Genomic DNA, 24,670 nt, shown 5'->3' on the forward strand with positions numbered 1-24,670 from the left:
GAATGTTCAGGAGGAACGGTCTAAGTATGGTACTCATGATTAACAATGATAAGAAAAAAAAACTTAATGGTAAAACAAACACACTTATGCAAAAATAATTTCAATTAGCAAAAGAATAATAAAAAGAAAGAAAGAAAAATCAAATCAACAAAAAGAAAAAATCAATTCAAATCTGGTGGGTCACTCAAATTTATTTCGGTGTCTTCTCCATGTGGTTGGTATTCTAGATATGGCTTTAATCTTTGACCATTAACTTTAAACGTGACACCGTTCTTTGGGTCCTTAATTTCAATTGCCCCATGTGGAAAAACAGTATGAACAATAAAGGGACCAGACCAACGAGAGCGTAACTTACCTGGGAATAGGTGCAAGCGAGAATTGAATAAAAGCACTTTCTGACCTGGAGTGAACGATTTTCTCATAATTTGCTTATCATGGAAGACTTTCATTCGTTGCTTGTAAATCTTGGCATTTTCGTATGCATCATTGCGAATTTCTTCAAGTTCTGCCAGCTGTAATCTTCTTTCTGAGCTGGCTTGCTGCATGTCAAAATTGAATTTCTTAATAGCCCAATATGCACGATGCTCGAGTTCGACAGGTAGGTGGCAAGCTTTTCCATACACTAGCCTGTAGGGTGACATCCCAATCGGGGTCTTGAAAGCCGTTCTATATGCCCATAAGGCATCATCAAGTCTTAATGACCAATCTTTTCTGTCCGGCCTCACCGTCTTTTCTAATATGTGCTTTATTTCTCGATTGAAGATCTCAACTTGGCCACTGGTTTGCGGATGATACGGGGTCGCCACTTTGTGTGTGATTGAATACTTTGTCAAAAGTGCTTTGAATGTTTTGTTACAAAAGTGGGCACCACCATCACTGATTATTGCTCGAGGGAATCCAAAGCGTGAAACAATGTTGCTTTTCAAAAATGCTATCACCACCTTGTGATCATTGGTCCTACATGGAATTGCTTCTACCCATTTTGATACGTAGTCAACAGCAACCAATATGTATTGATGGCCAAAAGAAGGGGGAAAGGGTCCCATGAAGTCGATACCCCATACGTCAAAAATCTCAACCACTAAAATTGGATTTAGTGGCATCATGTTTCTTCGTGTAATGCTCCCCATTCGTTGACACCTATCACATGAAGAACAGAAAGTGTAAGCATCTCGAAATATAGTTGGCCAATAGAAACCACATTGTAAAACTTTTGTAGCTGTTTTCTTAACACTGAAATGGCCTCCACACGCTTGTTCATGGCAGAATGAAAGAATATTCTGAATTTCATTTTCAGGGACACATCGTCTAACAATTTGGTCTGCACAATACTTGAACAAATATGGGTCATCCCAAAAGAAATTCTTTATTTCTGCAAAGAATTTAGCCTTATCTTGCTTGGTCCAATGCTCTGGAAGTTTACCTGTAACAAGATAATTAACTATATCAGCATACCAAGGTAATACTTCCACATTCATTAATTGTTCATCTGGAAATGACTCATTCAATGGTAATGATTCTGTAATTGTGTCAAAATGGAGACGAGAGAGGTGGTCTGCCACAACATTTTCTGTCCCTTTCTTATCTTTGAATTCCAAGTCAAACTCCTGCAAAAGTAACACCCAACGAATTAGTCTGGCTTTTGCATCTTTCTTTGTGAGAAGATATTTAAGAGCAGCATGATCTGTGAATATAATTATTTTACAACCAATGAGATAAGATCGAAATTTTTCTAATGCAAACACTACTGCTAGCATTTCTTTTTCAGTAGTTGAATAGTTCAACTGTGCATCATTTAATGTCATACTAGCATAGTAAATAACATGGGGAATTCGATCAACTCTTTGTCCTAATACTGCTCCTACTGCATAATCAGATGCATCACACATGAGCTCAAATGGTAATTTCCAGTTCGGGGGCTGAATGATGGGTGATGATGTCAACAAATGCTTTAATTTTTCAAACGCAACAAGACATGAATCATCAAAGACAAAAGGTACATCCTTAGCAAGCAAATTGCATAAGGGTCTAGAAACTTTACTAAAATCTTTAATGAAACGTCTATAGAAACCAGCATGCCCAAGGAAAGATCTTACTTCTCTGACTGTTTTGGGTGGAGGAAGATTAGAAATGAGATCCACCTTGGCTTTGTCAACCTCAATACCTTTACTCGAAATGATGTGACCGAGAACAATACCTTGTTTTACCATAAAATGGCATTTCTCCCAATTTAAGACCAAGTTCTTCTCGATACATCTCTGCAGAACTAGTGTTAGATGATGTAAACATTGATCAAATGAATCACCAAAGACAGAAAAGTCATCCATAAAGACTTCAAGAAATCGTTCAACCATATCAGAAAAAATGCTTAGCATGCATCGTTGAAATGTAGCAGGTGCATTACATAATCCAAATGGCATTCTCCTATATGCAAATGTGCCAAAAGGGCAAGTGAAAGTAGTTTTCTCTTGATCTTTTGGTGCTATGGGAATCTGATTATATCCTGAGTAGCCATCTAGAAAGCAATAAAATTCATGGCCTGCTAATCTATCAAGCATTTGATCAATAAATGGTAAAGGAAAATGGTCTTTACGTGTGACAGAATTCAACTTTCTATAATCAATGCATACACGCCATCCTGTAGTTACTCTAGTGGGTATCAATTCATTATCAGCATTCGTAACTACTGTGACTCCTGACTTTTTGGGGACAACTTGTACAGGACTGACCCATGAACTATCAGAAATTGGATAAATGATACCTGCATCTAATAGCTTAAGGACTTCAGTTCTAACAACTTCTTTCATGTTAGGATTTAACCGACGTTGCATCTCCCTAGTAGTTTTAGCATTTTCATCAAGGTGAATGTAATGCATGCACTCTACTGGGTTTATACATTTAATGTCTGCTATGGTCCATCCTAATGCCCCTTTGTGCTCTTTCAAAACATCCAACAACTTACCTTTTTGTTCGTCATTTAGGGATGATGAGATGATTACCGGCAGAGTACTTTCTTCTCCCAAAAATGCATATTCCAATGTGTTGGGCAATGGTTTGAGCTCGAGTTTCGGTGGTGATTCTGATGATGGGATGAGTTTCTTCTCTGATGGTGCTAGTTGTTCAACTCTTGACTTCCATTTATTAATGTCCATGGATGGTGTTGAGTCAAGCAGGGCGTTGACCTCATCGACTGATCTGTCAATATCAAAATCCAAACCAAAGTGAGTTAAACATGTTTGTAAAGGATCATCACTAAGGTTTGAAAGAAAAGTATTATCAACTATTGTTTCTATTAAATCCACATCAACAATTCCATCATCTGCACTGTGAGGTTGTTTGACAATGTTGAAAATGTTTAGCTCCATAGTCATGTTGCCGAAGGACAATTGCATATTTCCGGTCCTACATTGAATATGAGCATCTGCAGTTGCCAAGAAAGGTCGGCCTAGAATAATGGGGATGTGCTTCCTTGAGTCCTGTATTGGTTGAGTGTCAATTACAATGAAATCAACAGGAAAATAAAACTTGTCTACCTGGATAAGCACGTCCTCCACAATACCACGAGGTATTTTCGTGGACCGATCTGCAAGCTGTAACACCACTGGAGTTGGGTGTAATTCTCCCAGTCCAAGTTTCACAAATACTGAATAAGGCAACAAATTTACACTAGCTCCTAAATCCAACAAAGCATTCTCAATTGTGTGGTTCCCTATACTACATGAGATAGTGGGGGAGCCTGGGTCTTTGCATTTTAAAGGAATTTTATGTTGGAGTATAGAACTAACGTTTTCTGTTAAAAATGCCTTCTTTTGAACATGTATATTTCTCTTTTTAGTACAAAGGTCTTTAAGAAACTTGGCATAAGATGGAACTTGTTTAATAGCATCAAGTAAAGGGATGTTAACACTTACCTGTTTGAAGATTTCAAGAATCTCACCTGTGGATTTTCCCTTCTTTCCTTTAGCTAACCTTTGAGGAAATGGAGCTTTGGGAACGTATTCTCGTGGGTTAGTTTCTTCTTTCTCCTCCGGTGATGATTCCTCAACATTCACAGGTACAATTTGATTTTCTTTTGTCACCGGCATCTCCACTTTGTTGTCGACTTCCTTTCCTTTTCGCAAGGTCATTACTGCTTTGATTTCTCCATGCTGCTGTGGTGAACTGGTACTTGCTTCATGTACTCCTTTAGGATTAGGCACTGGTTGACTTGGAAATTTGCCTTTCTCAACAGTCATTGCCAATGTCTGAACTGAAGAAGCAAGTTGTCCCACCATCTTTTCGAGGCTTGAAACAGATTGAGCTTGTGAGTTGAAGCCTGCTCTCAACTCATTTCGTAGTCCATCAATGGTGCGGTTCTGTTGCTCAATCGTGGAGTGAGTAACATTCCTGAAATTCTGGAATGCATCCTCCCATGGTCTGGGTTGAGAATAATTCTGGTTTTGATTGAATGGTCTAAATGGGGGCTGAGAGGCTTGAGGATTTTGAGGAATTTGTTGCATTGGTGGAGCTGGAGCTGCTGGTCCATTCTGTTGGAATCCTTGAGACCATGAAAAATTGGGGTGGTCTCTCCATCCAGAGTTATATGTGTTGGAGTATGGGTTGTAATTAGATGGCTTTCTCATTACACCTATGGCATTGGCTTGATCTGGATATGAGTCAGGGTCATGTGATTCTGTTGATTTAGCAGTCGATAACGATGCTATTTGTCGAGCAAGACCTTCAACCATCTCCTTGACTTCTTTGATTCCCGAAGTTGACTCGCCAATGTGAACCTCATTCACTCCTTTAATCCTTCTAGTATTCCTGAGTGATCGACTCCGTTGTTGGGAATTGTCCGCTTGTCGCTGGAAAAACTCCCAAATTTCTGATGCACTTTTTGACATTAGCTCTCCTCCACTTGTTGCCATTAGCCATTCTTGCACATTCGGCAATAATCCCTCCAAAAAGTATTGACATTGGTGCCATTTTTCGTACCCATGATGTGGACACTTCAAGAGTAGCCCATTGAATCGCTCCCAAGTTTCGAAAAACTGCTCGTCCTCTCTTTGTGTGAACTCTGAAATTTCCCTGCGAATAGCATTGGTTTTATGCACTGGGAAATATTTATTCAAAAATTTAGTTACCATTTGTTCCCATGATGAAATGCTATTAGCAGGTAAAGTATTTAACCATGAACGAGCTCTATCTTTTAAAGAAAATGGGAATAATCTGAGTTTAACATCATCGTCTGAAAAATTCTCATATTTAAATGTTTGACAAATGGCATGAAAATCATTCAGATGATTATATGGGTCCTCATTTTCTAAGCCATAGAATGTGGGGAGACAATTTAGCACACTAGGTTTTAGTTCAAAGCTCCTAGCAGCTACATTTGGATATCTTATGCATGACGTGCTCAAATTAGCTAAGGGACTAAAATAGTCCTTAAATGGCCTCTCCTGTGGTGCTTGTAAATCCATTTTATTTTTAACGTGTTTGTGTGTGCGAAGTGTTTTTTCTAATTCAAGGTCTATAGGTTCAAGATTAGGTAATAATGACCTACGACCATGCATGCAAAATAAATGAAATAAAAATAAAGATGCAAACAAAACAAATAATAAAGATGGGAACAAAACAAATAAAAATAAAGAAGAGGGAGAAATTACGATACTAATCTTATTGCGCTATTACAACCTTTCTATAAAAATACACAAAAATAAATACGTGAAAGAAATTAACTAAAAATTAAATTAATAAGATAAACAAAAAAAATTACAAAGAAAAATAAATGGAAAATTAAATTACAAAATTTTAAAGAAGAGAAAAAGAAAAGAAATACTAACCTTTAAATGTAGATTCACTTTTTTTTTTCTTTTTTTTTTAATAATAAAAAAAAATACAAGAAAACAAATAAAAGAAATTATTCACAAAAATTAATTCTATGAATTAAAATTACTTACCTCCCCGGCAACGGCGCCAAAAACTTGTTGTGCAAATTTTAATGTACTCGCAAGCGCACGAATCTGTTGTAGTATAGATTAATGGTGACGAGTGTCGATCCCACGAGGAGGTGGATTTTAATTGTGTAGAATTAATTTTTGTGAATGGGTGATTGGATTTGTGGTGGAAATGATTGGAATATGCTAAAACTTAAATTAAAATGGCGAGAATAAATTCTAAAATTGGTATTGAAATGGTGAGAATAAATTGAAGAGAATTCTATTGAAATGACGTACTTGGGTATCTGGATCCGTATCAACATGCATCATGGGCTAAATAATATGTATTAATGCCAATTAAATCATGAGGGGGGAATCCACACCTCATGAACCACGCTCTAATCAATATGGTGCTAAGGGCTTATCGTGCCAAATAATAATAACCTTGTACTAGAGGGCCGGTGAAACCAAGGCGGTACTAGACAAGATTAGTATTATTTGTCGACGAGAAGTCAAAACATCCACAAAAACTAGAGGGGAAGAGAAAATAAATTTACCAAATTAAGCCCATGACACATGTTGAGACTTCACCTTCAACCTAAGCTTGAAAGAAAATTAGCCACTCATAATTGAACTAGGGGCAAAATGGAAATTTATTAAAATACGAAGAAAATACAAGATGGAAAGGGAATTACAGAAAATGGATCCCAAAAATGGATTCAGAGATATCAAATTAGGGGGGGGAGGCCCCCTTTTTATAGATACATGGAGTAAATCATGGCCATCGGATTAAAAACAGTTTGGACGCTCAGGATTGCGCCACGTCATCAGTCAACAGTCCACGTTTGACCACGCGGATGAACAGTAACACGGTTTGACCCGACTTTGAACTGTAACGCGGTTTGACCCGGATGAACAGTAACGCGGTTTGGTTGAAAATAATCCTGTGTGATGCATGCACCGTACGCGAGATTTTTCGTCCACTGATATGCTGCCACGTCACCATCAACAGTACATAAGAATTTTAGTCCAACAGGATCGTGACACCTCATCAGTCAATGCCACATCATCGGTCAATGCCACGTCATCATCCGTCTATGTGAACAGTGTCGTGAACAGTAACGTATACAGTACCGTACACGTGAATAGTACCGTACATGTGAATAGTGCCATTTTTCCTTTTATGCTCCTCCTAAGGTTTTCGACCGTCCTGAGTTCAAAAGTGATGTCCGTTTTGCCGTCTGATCTCTCCTTTATTGTGAAATGACTATAATGCCCCTAAAATACATAAAATACTTAATTAAAATAAAACACATGTAATTAAATCACAAGAAGGTTAAATACATAAAAGTAAGGGTTGTTAGTAAGACTTGAAATGTAAAATGACGGTTTTCTCCTTTATAAATATGCATTTTCTAACACTCAACACATCACACAGGATTATTTTCAATCAAACCGCGTCACTGTTCAATCCTCAGCGTCCAAACTGTTTTTAATCTGATGGTCATGATTTACTCCATGTATCTATAAAAAGGGGGCCTCCCCCCCCCCCCAATTTGATATCTCTGAATCCATTTTTGGGATTCATTTTCTGTAATTCCTTCTCCGTCTTATATTTTCTATGTATTTTAATAAATTCCTATTTTGCCCCTAATTTAATTATGGGTAGCTAATTTTCTTTCAAGCTTGGGTTGAAGGTGAAGTCTCAACATGTGTCATGGGCTTTATTTGGTAAATTTACTTTCTCTTCCCCTATAATTTTTGTGGATGTTTTGACTTCTCGTCAACAAATAATACTAATATTGTCTAGTACCGCCTTGGTTTCACCGGCCCCCTAGTACAAGGTTATTATTATTTGGCACGATAAGCCCTTAGCACCATATTGATTAGAGCATGATTCATGAGGTGTGGATTCCCCCCTCATGATTTAATTGGCATTAATAAGGATTATTTAGCCCATGATGCATGTTGATACGGATACAGATACCCAAGTACGTCATCTCAATAGATTTCTCTTCAATTTATTCTCGCCATTTCAATTCCAATTTTAGAATTTATTCTCGCCATTTCAATTCCAATTTTAGAATTTATTCTCGCCATTTCAATTCCAATTTTAGGATAATCCAAATCATTTTCACTACAAATCCAACCACCCATTTACAAAATTAATTCTACACACAATTAAAATCCGCCTCCTCGTGCGATCGACACTCGTCACCATTAGTCTATTCTACAATAGATTCGTGCACTTGCGAGTTCAAAAAAATTTGCACAACAAGTTTTTGGCGCCGTTGCTGGGGAGGTAAGTAATTTTAATTCATAGAATTAATTTTTGTGAATAATTCTATTTAATTGTTTTCTTGTATTTTTAAAAAAAGAAAAAAAAGAAAAAAAAAGGTGAATATACATTTAAAGGTTAGTATTTCTTTTCTTTTTCTCTTCTTTAAAATTCTGTAATTTAATTTTCAATTTATTTTTCTTTGTAAATTTTTTTTGTGTATCTTATTAATTTATTTTTAGTTAATTTATTTTCACGTATTTTTTTTTAGTGTGTTTTTATAGTAAGGTTGTAATATCACAATAAGGTTAGTATCGTAATTTCTCCCTCTTCTTTATTTTTATTTGTTTTGTTCCCATCTTTATTTTTATTTTATTTGTTTTGCATGCATGGTCGTAGGTCATTATTACCTAATCTTGAACCTATAGACTTTGAACTAGAAAAAACACTTTGCACACACAAGCACGTTAAAAATAAATTTAGAATGGATTTACAAGCACCACAGGAGAGGCCATTTAAGGACTATTTTAGTCCTTTATCTAATTTGAGCACATCATGCATAAGATACCCAAATGTAGCTGCTAGGAGTTTTGAACTAAAACCTAGTGTGCTAAATTGTCTCCCAACATTCTATGGCCTAGAAAATGAGGATTCATATAATCATTTGAATGATTTTCATGCTGTTTGTCAAACATTTAAATAAGAGAATTTTTCAGATGATGATGTAAAACTTAGACTATTCCCATTTTCTTTAAAGGATAGAGCTCGTTCATGACTTAATACATTGCCTGCTAATAGCATTACATCATGGGAACAAATGGTAACTAAATTTTTGAATAAATATTTCCCAGTACATAAAACCAATGTTATTTGCAGGAAAATCTCAGAGTTTACCCAGAGAGAAGACGAGCAGTTTTTCGAAACATGGGAGTGATTTAATGGGCTACTCTTGAAGTGTCCACATCATGGGTATGAGAAATGACACCAATGCCAATAGGTTTTGGAGGGATTATTGCTGAATGTGCAAGAATGGCTAATGGCAACAAGTGGAGGAGAGCTAATGTCAAAAAGTGCATTAGAGATTTGGGAATTCTTCCAGCGACAAGCGGATAATTCCCAACAACGGAGTCGATCACTCAGGAATACTAGAAGAATTAAGGGAGTAAATGAGGTTCACATTGGCGAGTCAAGTTCAGAAATTAAAGAAGTCAAAGCGATAATTGAAGGTCTCTTTCGACAAATAGCATCGTTATCGACTGCTAAATCAACAGAGCTACATGACCATGACTCATACTCAGATCAGGCCAATGTCATAGGTGTAATGAGAAAACCATCTAATTACAACCCATACTCCAACACATGTAACCCTGGATGGAGAGACCACCCAAATTTTTCATGGTCTCAAGGATTCCAACAGAATGGACCAGCAGCTCCAGCTCCACCAATACAACCAGTTCCTCAAATTCCTCAAGTCTCTCAGCCACCATTTAGACCATACAATCAAAACCAGAACTACTCTCAACCCAGACCATGGGAGGATTCATTCTAGAATCTCAAGAATCTTACTCTACGATTGAGCAACAAAACCGCACCATTGATGGACTACGAAATGAGTTGAGAGCGGCTTCAACTCACAAGCCCAATCAGTTTCAAGCCTCGAGAAGATGGTGAGACAACTTGCTTCTTTAGTTCAAACCTTGGCAATGACTGTTGAGAAAGGAAAATTTCCAAGTCAACCAGTGCCTAATCCTAAAGGAGTACATGAAGCAAGTACCAGTTCACCACAGCAGCATGGAGAGGGCAAAGCAGTTATGACCTTGTGAAAAAAAAAAGAAGTTGACAACAAAGTGGAGATGCTGGTGACAAAAGAAAATCAAATTGTACCTGTGAATGTTGAGGATTCACCATCAGAGGAGAAAGAAGAAACCAACCCGCGAGAATATGTTCCCAAAGCTCCATTTCCTCAGAGGTTAGCTAAAAGAAAGAAGGGAAAATCCACAGGTGAGATTCTTGAAATCTTCAAACAGGTAAGTATTAACATCCCTTTACTTGATGTTATAAAGCAAGTTCCATCTTATGCCAAGTTTCTTAAGGACCTTTTGTACTAAAAAGAGAAACATTAATGTTCAAAAGAAGGCCTTTTTAACATAAAACGTTAGTTCTATACTCCAACACAAAATTCCTCTAAAATGCAAAGACCCAGGCTCCCCCACTATCTCATGTAGTATAGGGAACCACACAATTGAGAATGCTTTGTTGGATTTAGAAGCTAGTGTAAATTTGTTGCCTTACTCAGTATTTTTGAAACTTGGACTTGGAGAATTACACCTAACTCCAGTGGTGTTGCAGCTTGCAGATCGGTCCACAAAAATACCTCGTGGTATTGTGGAGGATAAAATTTATCCAGGTAGATAAATTTTATTTTCCTGTTGATTTCATTGTAATTGACATTCAACCAATACAGGATTCAAAGAAGCACATCCCCATTATTCTAGGCCGACCTTTCTTGGCAACTGCGGATGCTCACATTCAATGCAGGACTGGAAATATGCAGTTGTCCTTTGGCAATATGACTATGGAGCTGAACATCTTCAACATTGCCAAACAACCTCACAATGCAGATGATAGAATTGTTGATGTAGATTTAATTGAAGCATTAGTTGATGACACTTTTCTTTCAAACCTTAATGATGACCCTTTACAAACATGCTTAACTCACTTTGGTTTGGATTTTGATATTGACAGATCAGTTGATGAGGTCAACGCCCTACTTGACTCAGCACCATCCATGGACACTAATAAATGGAAGTCAAGAGTTGAACAACTAGCACCATCGGAAAAGAAACTCATCCCATCATCAGAATCACCACCGAAACTCGAGCTCAAACCATTACCCAACACTTTGGAATATGTATTTTTGGGAGAAGAAAGTACTCTACCAGTAATCATCTCATCATCCCTAAATAACGAACAAAAAGGTAAGTTGTTGGATGTTTTAAAAGAGCACAAAGGAGCATTAGGATAGACTATAGCAGACATTAAAGGTATAAACCCAGTAGACTGCATGCAGTACATTCACCTCGATGAAAATGCTAAATCTACTAGGGAAATGCAACGTCAGTTAAATCCTAATATGAAAGAAGTTGTTAGAACTGAAGTCCTTAAGCTATTAGACACAGGTATCATTTACCCAATTTCTGATAGTTCATGGGTCAGTCCTGTACAAGTTGTCCCTAAAAAGTCAGGAGTCACAGTAGTTACAAATGCTGATAATGAATTGATACCAACTAGAGTAACTACAAGATGGCGTGTATGTATTGATTATAGAAAATTGAATTCTGTCACACGTAAAGACCATTTTCCTTTACTATTTATTGATCAAATGCTTGATAGATTAGCAGGCCATGAATTTTATTGCTTTCTAGATGGCTACTCAGGATATAATCAAATTCTCATAGCACCAAAAGATCAAGAGAAAACCACTTTCACTTGCCCTTTTGGCACTTTTGCATATAGGAGGATGCCATTTGGATTATGTAATGCACCTACTACATTTCAACGATGCATGTTGAGCATTTTTTCTGATATGGTTGAACAATTCCTTGAAGTCTTTATGAATGATTTTTCTGTCTTTGGTGACTCGTTTGACCAATGTTTACATCATCTAACACTAGTTATGCAGAGATGTGTCAAGAAGAACTTAGTCTTAAATGGGGAGAAGTGTCATTTTATGGTAAAACAAGGTATTGTTCTTGGTCACATCATTTCAAGCAAAGGTATTGAGGTTGACAAAGCCAAGGTGGATCTCATTTCTAATCTTCCTCCACCTAAAACAGTCAAAAAAGTAAGATCTTTCCTTGGGCATGCTGGTTTTTATAGACGTTTCATTAAAGATTTTAGCAAAGTTTCTAGACCCTTATGCAATCTACTTGCTAAGGATGTACCTTTTATCTTTAATGATTCATGTCTTATGGCTTTTGAAAAATTAAAGCAATTGTTGACATCATCACTCATCATTCAGCCCCCAAATTGGAGCTTACTATTTGAACTCATGTGTGATGCATCTGATTATACAGTAGGAGCAGTATTAGGACAAAGAGTTGATTGAATTCCCCATGTTATTTACTATGCTAGTATGACATTGAATGATGCACAGTTGAACTATTCAACTACTGAAAAAGAAATGCTAGCAGTAGTGTTTGCATTGGAAAAATTTCGATCTTATCTCATTGGTTGTAAAATAATTGTGTTCACAGATCATGCTGCTCTTAAATATCTTCTCACAAAGAAAGATGCAAAAGCTAGACTAATTCGTTGGGTGTTACTTTTGCAGGAGTTCGACTTGGAATTTAAAGATAAGAAAGGCACAGAGAATGTTGTAGCTGACCATCTCTCTCGTCTCCACTTTGACACAATTATGGAATCATTACCATTGAATGAGTCATTGCCAGATGAACAATTGATGAGTGTGGAAGTATTACCATGGTATGCTGATATTGTTAATTATCTTATTACAGGTCAACTTCCAGAGCATTTGACCAAGCAAGACAAGACTAAATTCTTTGCAGAAATAAAGAATTTCTTTTGGGATGACCCGTATTTGTTCAAGTATTTTGCAGATCAAATTGTTAGGCGATGTGTCCCAGAAAGTGAAATTCAGAATATCATTTCATTCTGTCATGAACAAGCTTGTGGAGGCCATTTCAGTGCTAAGAAAACAGCTACTAAAGTTTTACAATGTGGTTTCTATTGGCCAACTATATTTCGAGACACTTACACTTTTTGTTCTTCATGTAATAGGTGTCAACGAATGGGGAGCATTACACGAAGGAAAATGATGCCACTAAATCCAATTTTAGTGATTGAGATTTTTTACGTATGGGGTATCGACTTCATAGGACCCTTTCCCCCTTCTTTTGGCCATCAATACATATTGGTTGCTGTTGACTACGCATCAAAATGGGTAGAAGCAATTCCATGTAGAACCAATGATCACAAGGTGGTGATAGGATTTTTGAAAAGCAACATTGTTTCACGCTTTGGATTCCCTCGAGTGATAATCAATGATGGTGGTGCCCACTTTTGTAAAAAAGCATTCAAAGCTCTTTTGACAAAGTATTCAATCACTCACAAAGTGGCGACCCCATATCATCCGCAAACCAGTGGCCAAGTTGAGATCTCCAATCGAGAAATAAAGCACATATTAGAAAAAACGGTGAGGCCGAATAGAAAAGATTGGTCATTAAGACTTGATGATGCATTATGGGCATATAGAACGGCTTTCAAGACCCCGATTGGGATGTCACCCTACACGCTAGTGTATGGAAAAGCTTGCCACCTACCTGTGGAACTCAAGCATCGTGCATATTGGGCTATCAAGAAATTCAACTTTGACATGCAGCAAGCCAGCTCAGAAAGAAGATTACAGCTGGGAGAACTTAAAGAAATTCGCAATGATGCATACGAAAATGTCAAGATTTACAAGCAACGAATGAAAGTCTTCTATGACAAGCAAATTATGAGAAAATCTTTCACTCCAGGTCAGAAAGTGCTTTTGTTCAATTCTCGCTTGCACCTATTCCCAGGTAAGTTACGCTCTCGATGGTCTGGTCCCTTTATTGTTCATACCGTTTTTTCACATGGGGCAATTGAAATTAAGGACCCAAAGAACGGTGTCACATTTAAAGTTAATGGTCAAAGATTAAAGCCATATCTAGAGTACCAACTACATGAAGAAGACACCGAAATAAATTTGAGTGACACACCAGAGTTGAATTGATTTTTTTCTTTTCGGTGGTTTGATTTTTCTTTCTTTCTTTTTATTATTCTTTTGCTAATTAAAATTATTTTTCCATAAGTGTGTTTGTTTTATCATTAAGTTTTCTCTTATCATTATTAATCATAAGTACCATACTTAGACCGTTCCTCCTAAATATTCTTAAACCACTTCAACGTGTCAAAACTCATCTCAAAAGGCAGATTCAATTTTGTAAAACACATCGTATTTGGGCTCTGCAACCACCAGAGTTAGTATCCTATGTTGAGGGTTTAGAAAGCCAACTCAGAGACTTTGAGAGAAGTGTTTACAACATCCAGTTGGAGCTTGAGGTAAATTCAATAACAGGACAATTTTAATTTTCTTTGTGTGTTTTAATTTGTTTTTCTGTTTGTGTGCTTTAGTTTGTTACTCTGGTGAAGTGGCGGATAACGGTACTCTGTGACAATCAAGTCAGTTACTTCAGTTTTCCCATAATAACTAATATTCTGAGGCGAAGGTATGGATATAAACGAGATTCTAGCGAAGCTTCACAAGCGATTCCCTTCACTTCCTCAGAATGCCCTCCTTACAATCTATAAAGCCCGGTCCGAACGCATGCGATTGCTCATGAGGAATAACATACCTGCTGACATCCGTTGGTTAATCGAGGCTAAAGTACGATTGGCAGGTGAGTTACCTCCAAACTTTATTGCATACATGCCTGGTTGTGGTAAAGAAAATTATGCAAGAAAACGACGAGCTCGAAGAATTTCTATTGCTTGTCATAAGTGTGCCAGAATGAGTTGCGATAAAAACCCATGTTCTTTAGGAATGGTGTTTGATAATAGGGAAGATAAGATTCAATTCATTAGGGATGACTTGAATAAGGAATCATTGGATGATATCCTTCTATCTCTTGAAACGCATCCCAGTGGATATGTGCAAGGAGCGATTCTCCAGTTATGGCCATTATTCCAGAAAGAGCATACATGATATAGTCTCGAGAATCTGACTATAAACGATCCTGTTTGCCAGTTTATAAGAAAACTGGATGGGAAGCCTATCCTCGACCCATAGAGGGCGTTCAAGCCGTTTCTGGACGTAAAACCAGAGGAAGATGTGAGCCACAGTCTCAACTACCTGTAAATATCCTTTTACTTCACTATTATTTTATTTCACTGTTGTTTTATCTTTTCCATTATTGTCATTAATAATTTTATTTGACCATTGTTTCTTTTTCTTTTTATTGTTTTCTTTTTTACTCGCGAGCCATATGCTTTATGCGTTATTTGACAATGACATGCCACCTCATACACAGTTGTGACCTACTGTCACCAAGATTCTTAAATATGACTTTTTGTTAAGCACTCACAAATTGTTTTTGAGAAATATTCCAATAGCAGCTACTCCCAATAGACAATTCAAGAACATTTATGTACTTTCTGAATTTAACTATGGCAAACATAAAGAGTTCGTTGAGGCAGCCATAGATTTGGTCAAAGCATAGCAGAGAGAAAATTACACTTGGTGTATGGAGGAGGTAACCGAGGGTTATCAAAATTGGTCTCAGAAGCTGCTTTTGTCAGAGGAAGCCAAGTGTTAGGCATCATCCCAAGAGTCCTAAAACCTTTGGGCAGTTTGTCTGACTCACCGACTGGAGAAGAGTTAGTTGTCTCAGGTATACAAGAAAGAAGTAACGAAGATAAAATACGAGCTTGTTTTATAGCAATAGTAATTAATCGTTGTTCTTTTAAGGTCAATCTATTCACCCGTCTAGATAATATTTTTCCTTGTTCACTAAGAAATCGACTAATTAAAGTCATGTTTCTATAATCAATTCGATCCCCTTTAAGATCAAACAATTCCATTGAATTGAGTATGATTGTATGTGTGATAGCATCTACTATACTAGGAATATCAATGAACCCGATTATTGCAATTGCTCAGGATACCCTTTTTTAGCTTCTAGCCAGTTTCTAGAATCGATTTCTTAGTTCAAGATCCCTCTTACTAACTGGAATCAAGGAATTAGTAGATCTCAAAATGGGAATGGGCTAGGGTTATGAACTTATAATCTATAATCTAATGATCGAGTCGATTCCATGATTATAAGTTCATTCCATACTGAAATGCTTAATCATGCTGATGCTTTTATTTTCCTTCCAAGAGATCTTGCAACACTAGAGGCACTTATCACACTAGCATCCTGGGCCCATCTGTACATTCACCAGAAACCCATCGGTTTGTAAAATGTTAATAACTTTTATGATGGCTTCATCGCATTTCTTAACCATGCAATAAAAAACTATTTTGTTCCTTCCAATGCCAAAAAGCTTTTTATTTATGCTCACACTGCTAATGAGCTACTTGATCTGTTACAAGCTTATAGACCAGAGCAGACCCCTGGACCTTTGTGTTGGAGTGTCCAAATAATGATGGTAACAGTAGCCGCAGTAAGAAGTACAAATTAGATTTAACTCTCCGCTTGTAAATATTTTCTTCTGTGTTGTACCACCCAGGTGATGTCTTCTAAACTCTATTTCTTTCCTTTCAAACATTGGGGACAATGTTTCGTTCTGGTGGGGGGAGGGAATAGTCGACAATTGTGGAATCTTGGTTAAGTTTTTACTAATTTTTTGTTGTAGAAACTAACTGTTGCTAACTTTTTGTATTGAAGATGGCTGAATATGGAGTGTAGTGACTCTAAAAACGCATCTTCATCGTTTACAAAAAAAATTAAAAAAAATTAAAAAAAAATCAAAAAATTCAGACATTTTCTTTTTCTTTATTAAGTTTTGATGTTCATTTTTCTTCTTCTTTTTTAATTTCTCCTTTATAAATATACATTTTTAAATATTTGAGTCGAAGATAGCTGAATATGGAGTGTAGTGCCTCTAGAAACGCATCTTCTTAGTTAAAAAAAAAACAGTTTTCTTTTTAAGTGTAACTTTTCTAATTAGTTTTTCTGCATCATTTTCACATTTCTGGATGCATATTTTCCTTTCACATTTAGAATAGGTTGGGGGGTAGGATGTTGTTTGAAAAAAAAAATTGTGTGATTTGTTTTAACATTGGATGACATGATTAATTTAAAATTTTAGTATTTGTATTATCTTTGGTCTTAAGTGATGTTATGCTATGTTTGCTATTTTACATGTTGATGTCGGAGACAAATATGAGTTGCTTGAAGGAATGAACATGTCATAAATAAATGTCAAGTGAGTTTTTGAGCCTATCATTTTTCTTGGAGAGTAACCATTTTGCCCATTCTTTATACAGCTTAGCGGTTTATTATTGTATACACGATCTCTAGATTTCTTTAGAGTTAACCCTTAAAAAAATTTGTAAAATTAAAAAAAAAGAAAAAAAAATGTGTTGCTACATTTGAAAGTCCATCTAACTAGTAGATATGGAAGGTTATTTAGAGCCCTAAAAGACGATGGAAATACCATTTTTGATCCGTTTGAGCCTTTCTAGTCATCCCTTTTGTGAAATATCCATAGTTAACCATTTTGAGCCTTTTAAAAAAAAAAGAAAAAAAAGCCTTTTATTTGTTAAACTTATCATCTTGACCCACTCCGATTTGGAGTATTACCCGATGTCTTATAAGTTCCATCACCTATTTATGTTTGAGAAAAATATAAATAATTATTTTGTTCAGTGACGTTGTGCCAAGCAAAAGCAAAACAAAATTGTTTCAAAAAAAAAGAAGAAAAAAATAATAACAATAATAGGTGAAATCTACCTTGTAACTTCTAAAAAAAAAAAAAAATTCCTCTGCATTTTTCTCAAACATACACTTTGTTTTCCTTATTTCCCTTCTTTGTTAACCATGTCCCTAGCCTACGTTACGTCCTAATAAAAGTCCTTCTTGATTTTAGAGAACTATAGTCTGAAGTAGAAGCTAATTATATGGGCTAAAAAGATGTAGTGATGTATAATAATAAAAAAAAGGGAAATTATCATTTGTATACCCTTAGTTTACTCCATTATCAAAAATACTACAACACTTTGAAGGTGTATCAATCGTCCACCCTAAGTTGACAAAATGTATCAGCTGACCACTAAACCGTTAGTTGCCGTTTAAGTATGATGACGTCATAAGGGTAATTTGGTCTTTTCATATGATACAAGTGATAATTTAAGGGTATACAAGTGATAAAAAGAGAATTTAAGGGTATACAATTGATAATTTTCAAGGGTAAAATCGTCAATTCACTGTAACTCCGTTAACTTTCAAACGGAAACTAACGGTTTGGTGGTCGGCTGATACATTTTGTCAACTAAGGGTGGACGATTGATACACCCTCAAAGTGTTGTAGTATTTTTGATAACAGAGCAAATATAGGGTATATGAATGATAATTTTCCTAAAAAAAAAGATAAAAAAAGTGGGTTGACTAGCATTTTTGTTTGACTTGAAATCGTATTATTTCTAAGCTGAGGGCATATTTCTTTCATCTTTGTGAGAGCATGTGATATCATTTCTTTATTATTTTCTCTCAATTACCATTTATTGCAGTGACTATTTTTATTGGGTATAATTTCTTTGTGAGAGTGTCACTATATCTAGTGAGATTTTGGGGTTTAACATGTCATTCTTGAAAGTAGCTGTGACAAAGTCTACTGGTCTGATTCATGTGGATGGTTGATGTGGGTGTGATGTTTCTTTAGACTGGAGATAATGCTTATACTTTTATTTGATTACTATCATTAGTCTAATTGAATAAACATGAGTGTTAAAAAAAAATTATTTTGGATTTAAATTTTGTTTTCGCTTTATTTGCTAGGGACTAGCAATAAGCTGGTTGAGGGGTGTGTTGAGTGTTAGAAAATGTATATTTATAAAGGAGAAAATCGTCATTTTACACTTCAAGTTTTACTAACACCCTTACTTTTATGTATTTAACTTTCTTTTGATTTAATTCCGTGTGTTTTATTTTAATTAAGTATTTCATGTATTTTAAGGGCATCATAGTCATTTCACAATAAACGAGTGATCAGATGACAAAACGGACATCACTTTTGAACTCAGGACGGTCAAAAACCTTAGGAGGAACATAAAAGAAAAAATGACATTGTTCACATGTACGGTACTATTCACGTGTACAGTACTATCTACGTTACTGTTCACGACACTGTTCACATAGACGGATCGATGACGTGGCATTGACCGATGAAGTGGCATTGACTGATGAGGTGTCACGATCCTATTAGACTAAAATTCTTATGTACTGTTGATGGTGATGTGGCAGCATATCAGTGGACCAAAAATCTCGCGTACGATACATGCATCACACAGGATTATTTTCAACCAAACCGTGTCACTATTCAACTCGGGTCAAACTGTGTTACTGTTCATCCGCGTGGCCAAACTGCGTACTGTTGACTGATGGCGTGGCGCAATCCTGAGTGTCCAGACTGTTTTTAATCTGATGGCCATGATTTACTCCATGTATCTATAAAAAGAGGGCCTCCCCCCCTAATTTGATATCTCTGAATCCATTTTTAGGATCCATTTTTTGTAATTCCTTTTCTATCTTGTAGTTTTTATGTATTTTAATAAATTCATATTTTTCCCCTAATTCAATTATGAATAGCTAATTTTCTTTCAAGCTTGGGTTGAAGGTGAAGTCTCAACATGTGTCATGGGCTTTATTTGGTAAATTTACTTTATCTTCCCCTATAATTTTTGTGGATGTTTTGACTTCTCGTCGACAAATAATACTAATCTTGTCTAGTACTGCCTTGGTTTCACCGGCCCTCTAGTACAAGGTTATTATTATTTGGCATGATAAGCCCTTAGCACCATATTGATTAGAGCGTGGTTCATGAGGTGTGGATTCCCCTCTCATGATTTAATTGGCATTAATAAGGATTATTTAGCCCATGATGCATGTTGATACGGATCCAGATACCCAAGTACGTCATCTCAATAAATTTCTCTTCAATTTATTCTCACCATTTCAATTCCAATTTTAGGATAATCCAAATCATTTTCACCACAAATCCAACCACCCATTTACAAAATTAATTCTACACATAATTAAAATCCACCTCCTCGTGGGATCGACACTCGTCACCATTAGTCTATTCTACAATAGATTTGTGCGCTTACGAGTTCAATAAAATTTGCACAACACATCCTCCCATGGTATGGGTTGAGAGTAGTTCTGGTTCTGATTGTATGGTCTAAATGGTGGCTGGGAGGCTTGAGTAATTGGTTGCATTGGTGGAGCTGGAGCTGCTGGTCCATTCTATTGGAATCCTTGAGACCATGAAAAATTGAGGTGGTCTCTCCATCCAGGGTTATATGTGTTGGAGTATGGGTTGTAATTTGATGGTTTTCTCATTACACCTATGGCATTGGCTTGATCTGGATATGAGTCAGGGTCATGTGGTTCTATTGATTTAGCAGTCGATAACGATGCTATTTGTCGAGCGAGACCTTCAACCATCTCTTTTACTTCTTTGATTCCCGAAGTTGACTTGCCAATGTGAACCTCATTCACTCCTTTAATTCTTTTAGTGTTCCTGAGTGACCGACTCCGTTGTTGGGAATTATCAGCTTATTGTTGAAAGAATTCCCAAATCTCTGATGCACTTTTTGACATTAGCTCTCCTCCACTTGTTGCCATTAGTCATTCTTACACATTCGGCAATAATCCCTCCAAAAAGTATTAGCATTGGTGTCATTTCTCGTACCCATGATATGGACACTTCAAGAGTAGCCCATTGAATCACTCCCATGTTTCGAAAAACTGCTCGTCTTCTCTCTGGGTAAACTCTGAAATTTCCCTGCAAGTAGCATTGGTTTTATGCACAGGGAAATATTTATTCAAAAATTTAGTTACCATTTGTTCCCATGATGCAATGCTATTTGCAAGCAAAGTATTTAACCATGAACGAGCTCTATCCTTTAAAGAAAATGGGAATAGTCTAAGTTTAACATCATCATCTGAAAAATTCTCATATCTAAATGTTTGACAAACAGCATGAAAATCATTCAAATGATTATATGGGTCATCATTTTCTAGGCCATAGAATGTTAGGAGACAATTTAGCACACTAGATTTTAGTTCAAAACTCCTAGCAGCTACATTTGGGTCTCTTATGCATGATGTGCTCAAATTAGCTAAGGGACTAAAATAGTCCTTAAATGGCCTCTCTAGTGGTGCTTGTTGTTGCAAATCCATTTCAATTTTATCTTTAATGTGTTTGTGTGTGCGCAATATTTTTTCTAATTCAAGGTCTATAGGTTCAAGATTATATAATAATGACCTTCGACCTTGCATGCAATGAATACAAAAAAATGAGAACAAAATTAATAAAAATAAACAAGAAGGAGAAATTACGGTACTAACCTTATCACGCTGTTACAACATTTCTATAAAAAAAACACACTTAAAAAAATTTGTGAAATAAATTAACTAAAAATAAATTAATAAAATAAAAAAAAATTACAAAGAAAAATAACTTAAAAATTAAATTGCAGAATTATAAAGAATAGATAAAGAAAAGAAATTATTACCTCTAAATGCAGATTCACTTTTTTTTCTTTTTCTTTTTTTTAATAATAAAAAAATACAAGAAAACAAATAAAAGAACTTATTTACAAAAATTAATTTTACGAATTACAATAACTTACCTCCCCGGCAACAATGCCAAAAACTTGTTGTGCAAATTTTATTGAACTCGCAAGTGCACAAATCTATTGTAGAATAGATTAATGGTGACGAGTGTTGATCCCACGAGGAGGTAAATTTTAATTATATGTAGAATTAATTTTATATGAGGGTGGTTGGATTTGTGGTGAAAGTGACTTAGATTATCCTAAAATTAGAATTGAAATGGCGAGAATAAATTGAAGAGAAATATATTGAAATGAAGCGCTTGGGTATCTGGATCCGCATCAACATGCACCATGGGCTAAATATTCTTTATTAATGCCAATTAAATCATGAGGGGGGAATCTACACCTCATGAACCACACTCTAATCAATATGGTGCTAAAGGCTTATCGTGCCAAATAATAATAACTTTGTACTAGAGAGCCAGTGAAACCAAGACGGTATCTAGACAAGATTATTATTATTTGTCGACGAGAAGTTAAAACATCCACAAAAACTAGAGGGGAAGAGAAAATAAATTTACCAAATAAAGCTCATGACACATGTTGAGACTTCACCTTCAACCCAAGCTTGAAAGAAAATTAGTTACTCATAATTGAATTAGAGGTAAAAAGGAAATTTATTAAAATACTTAGAAAATACAAGATGGAGAAGGAATTATAGAAAATGGAGTCCAAAAATGAATTCAGAGATGCCAAATTAGGGGGGGAGGCCCCCTTTTTATAGATACATTGAGTAAATCATAGCCATCAGATTAAAAACAGTTTGGACGCTCAGGAATACGCCACGTCATCAGTCAACAGTACGTGGTTTGACCACGCGGTTTGAACAGTAACACGGTTTGACCCGGCTTGAACAGTGACGCGGTTTGGTTGAAAATAATCCTGTGTAATGCATGTACCGTACACGAGATTTTTGGTCCACTGATATGCTGCCACGTCATCGATCAACAGTACATAAGAATTTTAGTCCAACAGGATTGTGACACCTCATCAATCAATGACACGTCATCGATCCGTCTATGTGAGCAGTGTCGTGAACAGTAACGTAGACAGTACCATACATGTGAATAGTACCATACATGTGAACAGTGCCATTTTTCCTTTTATGCTCCTCCTAAAGTTTTCAACCGTCCTGAGTTCAAAAGTGATGTTCGTTTTGCCGTCTGATCTCTCGTTCATTGTGAAATGACCATAATACCCTTAAAATATATAAAATACTTAATTAAAATAAAACACACGTAATTAAATCACAAGAAGCTTAAATACATAAAAGTAAGGGTGTTAGTAAAACTTGAAATGTAAAATGATGATTTTCTCCTTTATAAATATAGATTTTCTAACACTCAACACTCGCGATCGAGGAAGCTGCTGGAACTGCTCGCGTTTGGCTGCTGCTTGTGCTCGCGTTTGGTTGCTGCTTGTGCTCGCGTTTGGTTGCTGCTCTTGCTTGTGGAATCTCGCGTTTGGCTGTTGGAACTGCTTGCGTTTGGCTACTGCTTGTGCTCGTGTTTGATTGCTACTCTTACTTGTGGAATCTAGGGTTCAATTCTCTTAAAACCTATTTTATCTCTTTAATTTTCATTTTTTTTTACTAAATTAACTTCTCTAGCATGTTTGATGCATATGTGATGTATGTGCAAGAATATAAACAAATGATTACGAGAATTTTTTTTTTTTTGGTTTATGGTTGTTTGATGAACAGAGTTCTTAATTTTTCCGGTTTATTGGAGATTTTTTGCTAATTACTTTTGTTATTTCTTTTCTTTATCAAGTTTTAGATGTGCATGGAATAAATGAATCAATTTTATTTTGTTATTCTTGAGCAATGGATTAAATTTATTTAGTTTGAAGAGAAAATTTGATAAAAAATTAAATGGAAAAATTGGGTAATGAAGGTATATTCGTAATTTTATTAATAATATAGGGATAAATTGGACAATGAACAATTATTTTTTAATATGCTATAAGGGTATAATGGTAATTGTACTTTAAAATTATAATTTCTGTTAAAAGAAACGGTTTCTGTTAACCAATGGGGGTCTGAGTGTCTTTTTTGAAGCATTAAGGGATTTTATGTCTCTTATTCAAACGTTGGGGTCTCTGTATCCTTTTCCCTTAATGTTTTTACAGTATTTGTACTTAAAATTTCAATATGATAACCATTTCAACAGATATTTTCAAAATGCAATAGATTCTCCTAAAAGGGTTGATTCTGAAAGATGGGCTAGGGATTATGGATTTCCAGGTGATGTTTGGCTGCTTGAAATTGTGGTTTTGGAGTATTTGGTGGGTCATTATCCTTTGATAGGTTTGGTGGAGAAGCTGGACTTGGTGGCATTGATATGTGCTATATGCTTCAGAGAGAGGCTGGAGATGTCAGAAACTACATCATGGAAGTCTTGTAGCTTTATGAGAAGTTGTTTGGAGAACTTAAAATTTACCAACTTAGAAACTACATAACCAGACTGAGAGTGCGTTTGAAATTGAGGTTATGTAGCTATAATTTAAAAACTACAACACTAAAGTATTTAGTAAACACTAACTGCTATAACTTGTAAATTATGTTGATATGATTTTTCATTTATATAATAGAAAATCTATTATATCCTTAATAATTTTGATAAAATTATTATTTAAAATTTATATTTATTATATATTATTAACTTTTGTTTGATATTTATAATTTTTTTTCCATACCTCAATTCCAAACGGGACCCGAAACATCAAAACTTTAGACAGCTGCAATTTGTAGTACGTTTATTTCTTGGTCGCATCATGAATCTCTCTACTGGCCAGTTCATTTTACAGCAGCTTTAGCCATGCAGACCATAGCGCAAAATCAAGATTATGACAACAAATTCTTAAGTTTAAGAAACAAACATCTTGATTACTTTGTTTTTATGAGAACCGTTAACATTGTAAGAAATTGAAAATGGTCAAAATCAAAATTACAATTGAATAAGCACTGATACCAAGTCGAATAACCGTTTTACAGAAGAAATGGATATATCAAAGAAATTTTGATGGGGCCAAGTTCCGACTCTTTGATGTCTCCAACTGCTTGTTCAGAAAACCACCTGAAAT

At 35.8% G+C, this 24,670-nt stretch overlaps 1 protein-coding gene across 1 annotated transcript in view; it reads right to left on the minus strand.

Moving 5' to 3' along the window:
• Positions 1-24,452: 24,452 nt before the first annotated feature.
• LOC18051292 (protein SAMBA) overlaps positions 24,453-24,670 on the minus strand; it is a 5,807-nt gene continuing 5,589 nt past the window's right edge. The window contains exon 4 of the mRNA XM_024191950.1: positions 24,453-24,663. Within this exon, the coding sequence (XP_024047718.1) occupies positions 24,596-24,663 (68 nt within the window). The 3' untranslated portion in view covers positions 24,453-24,595. The remainder of the gene's footprint in view (positions 24,664-24,670) is intronic.

Source organism: Citrus clementina, unplaced genomic scaffold (assembly GCF_000493195.1).
Source record: "Citrus clementina cultivar Clemenules unplaced genomic scaffold, Citrus_clementina_v1.0 scaffold_2, whole genome shotgun sequence".
In the NCBI taxonomy this organism is placed as follows: domain Eukaryota; kingdom Viridiplantae; phylum Streptophyta; class Magnoliopsida; order Sapindales; family Rutaceae; genus Citrus; species Citrus x clementina.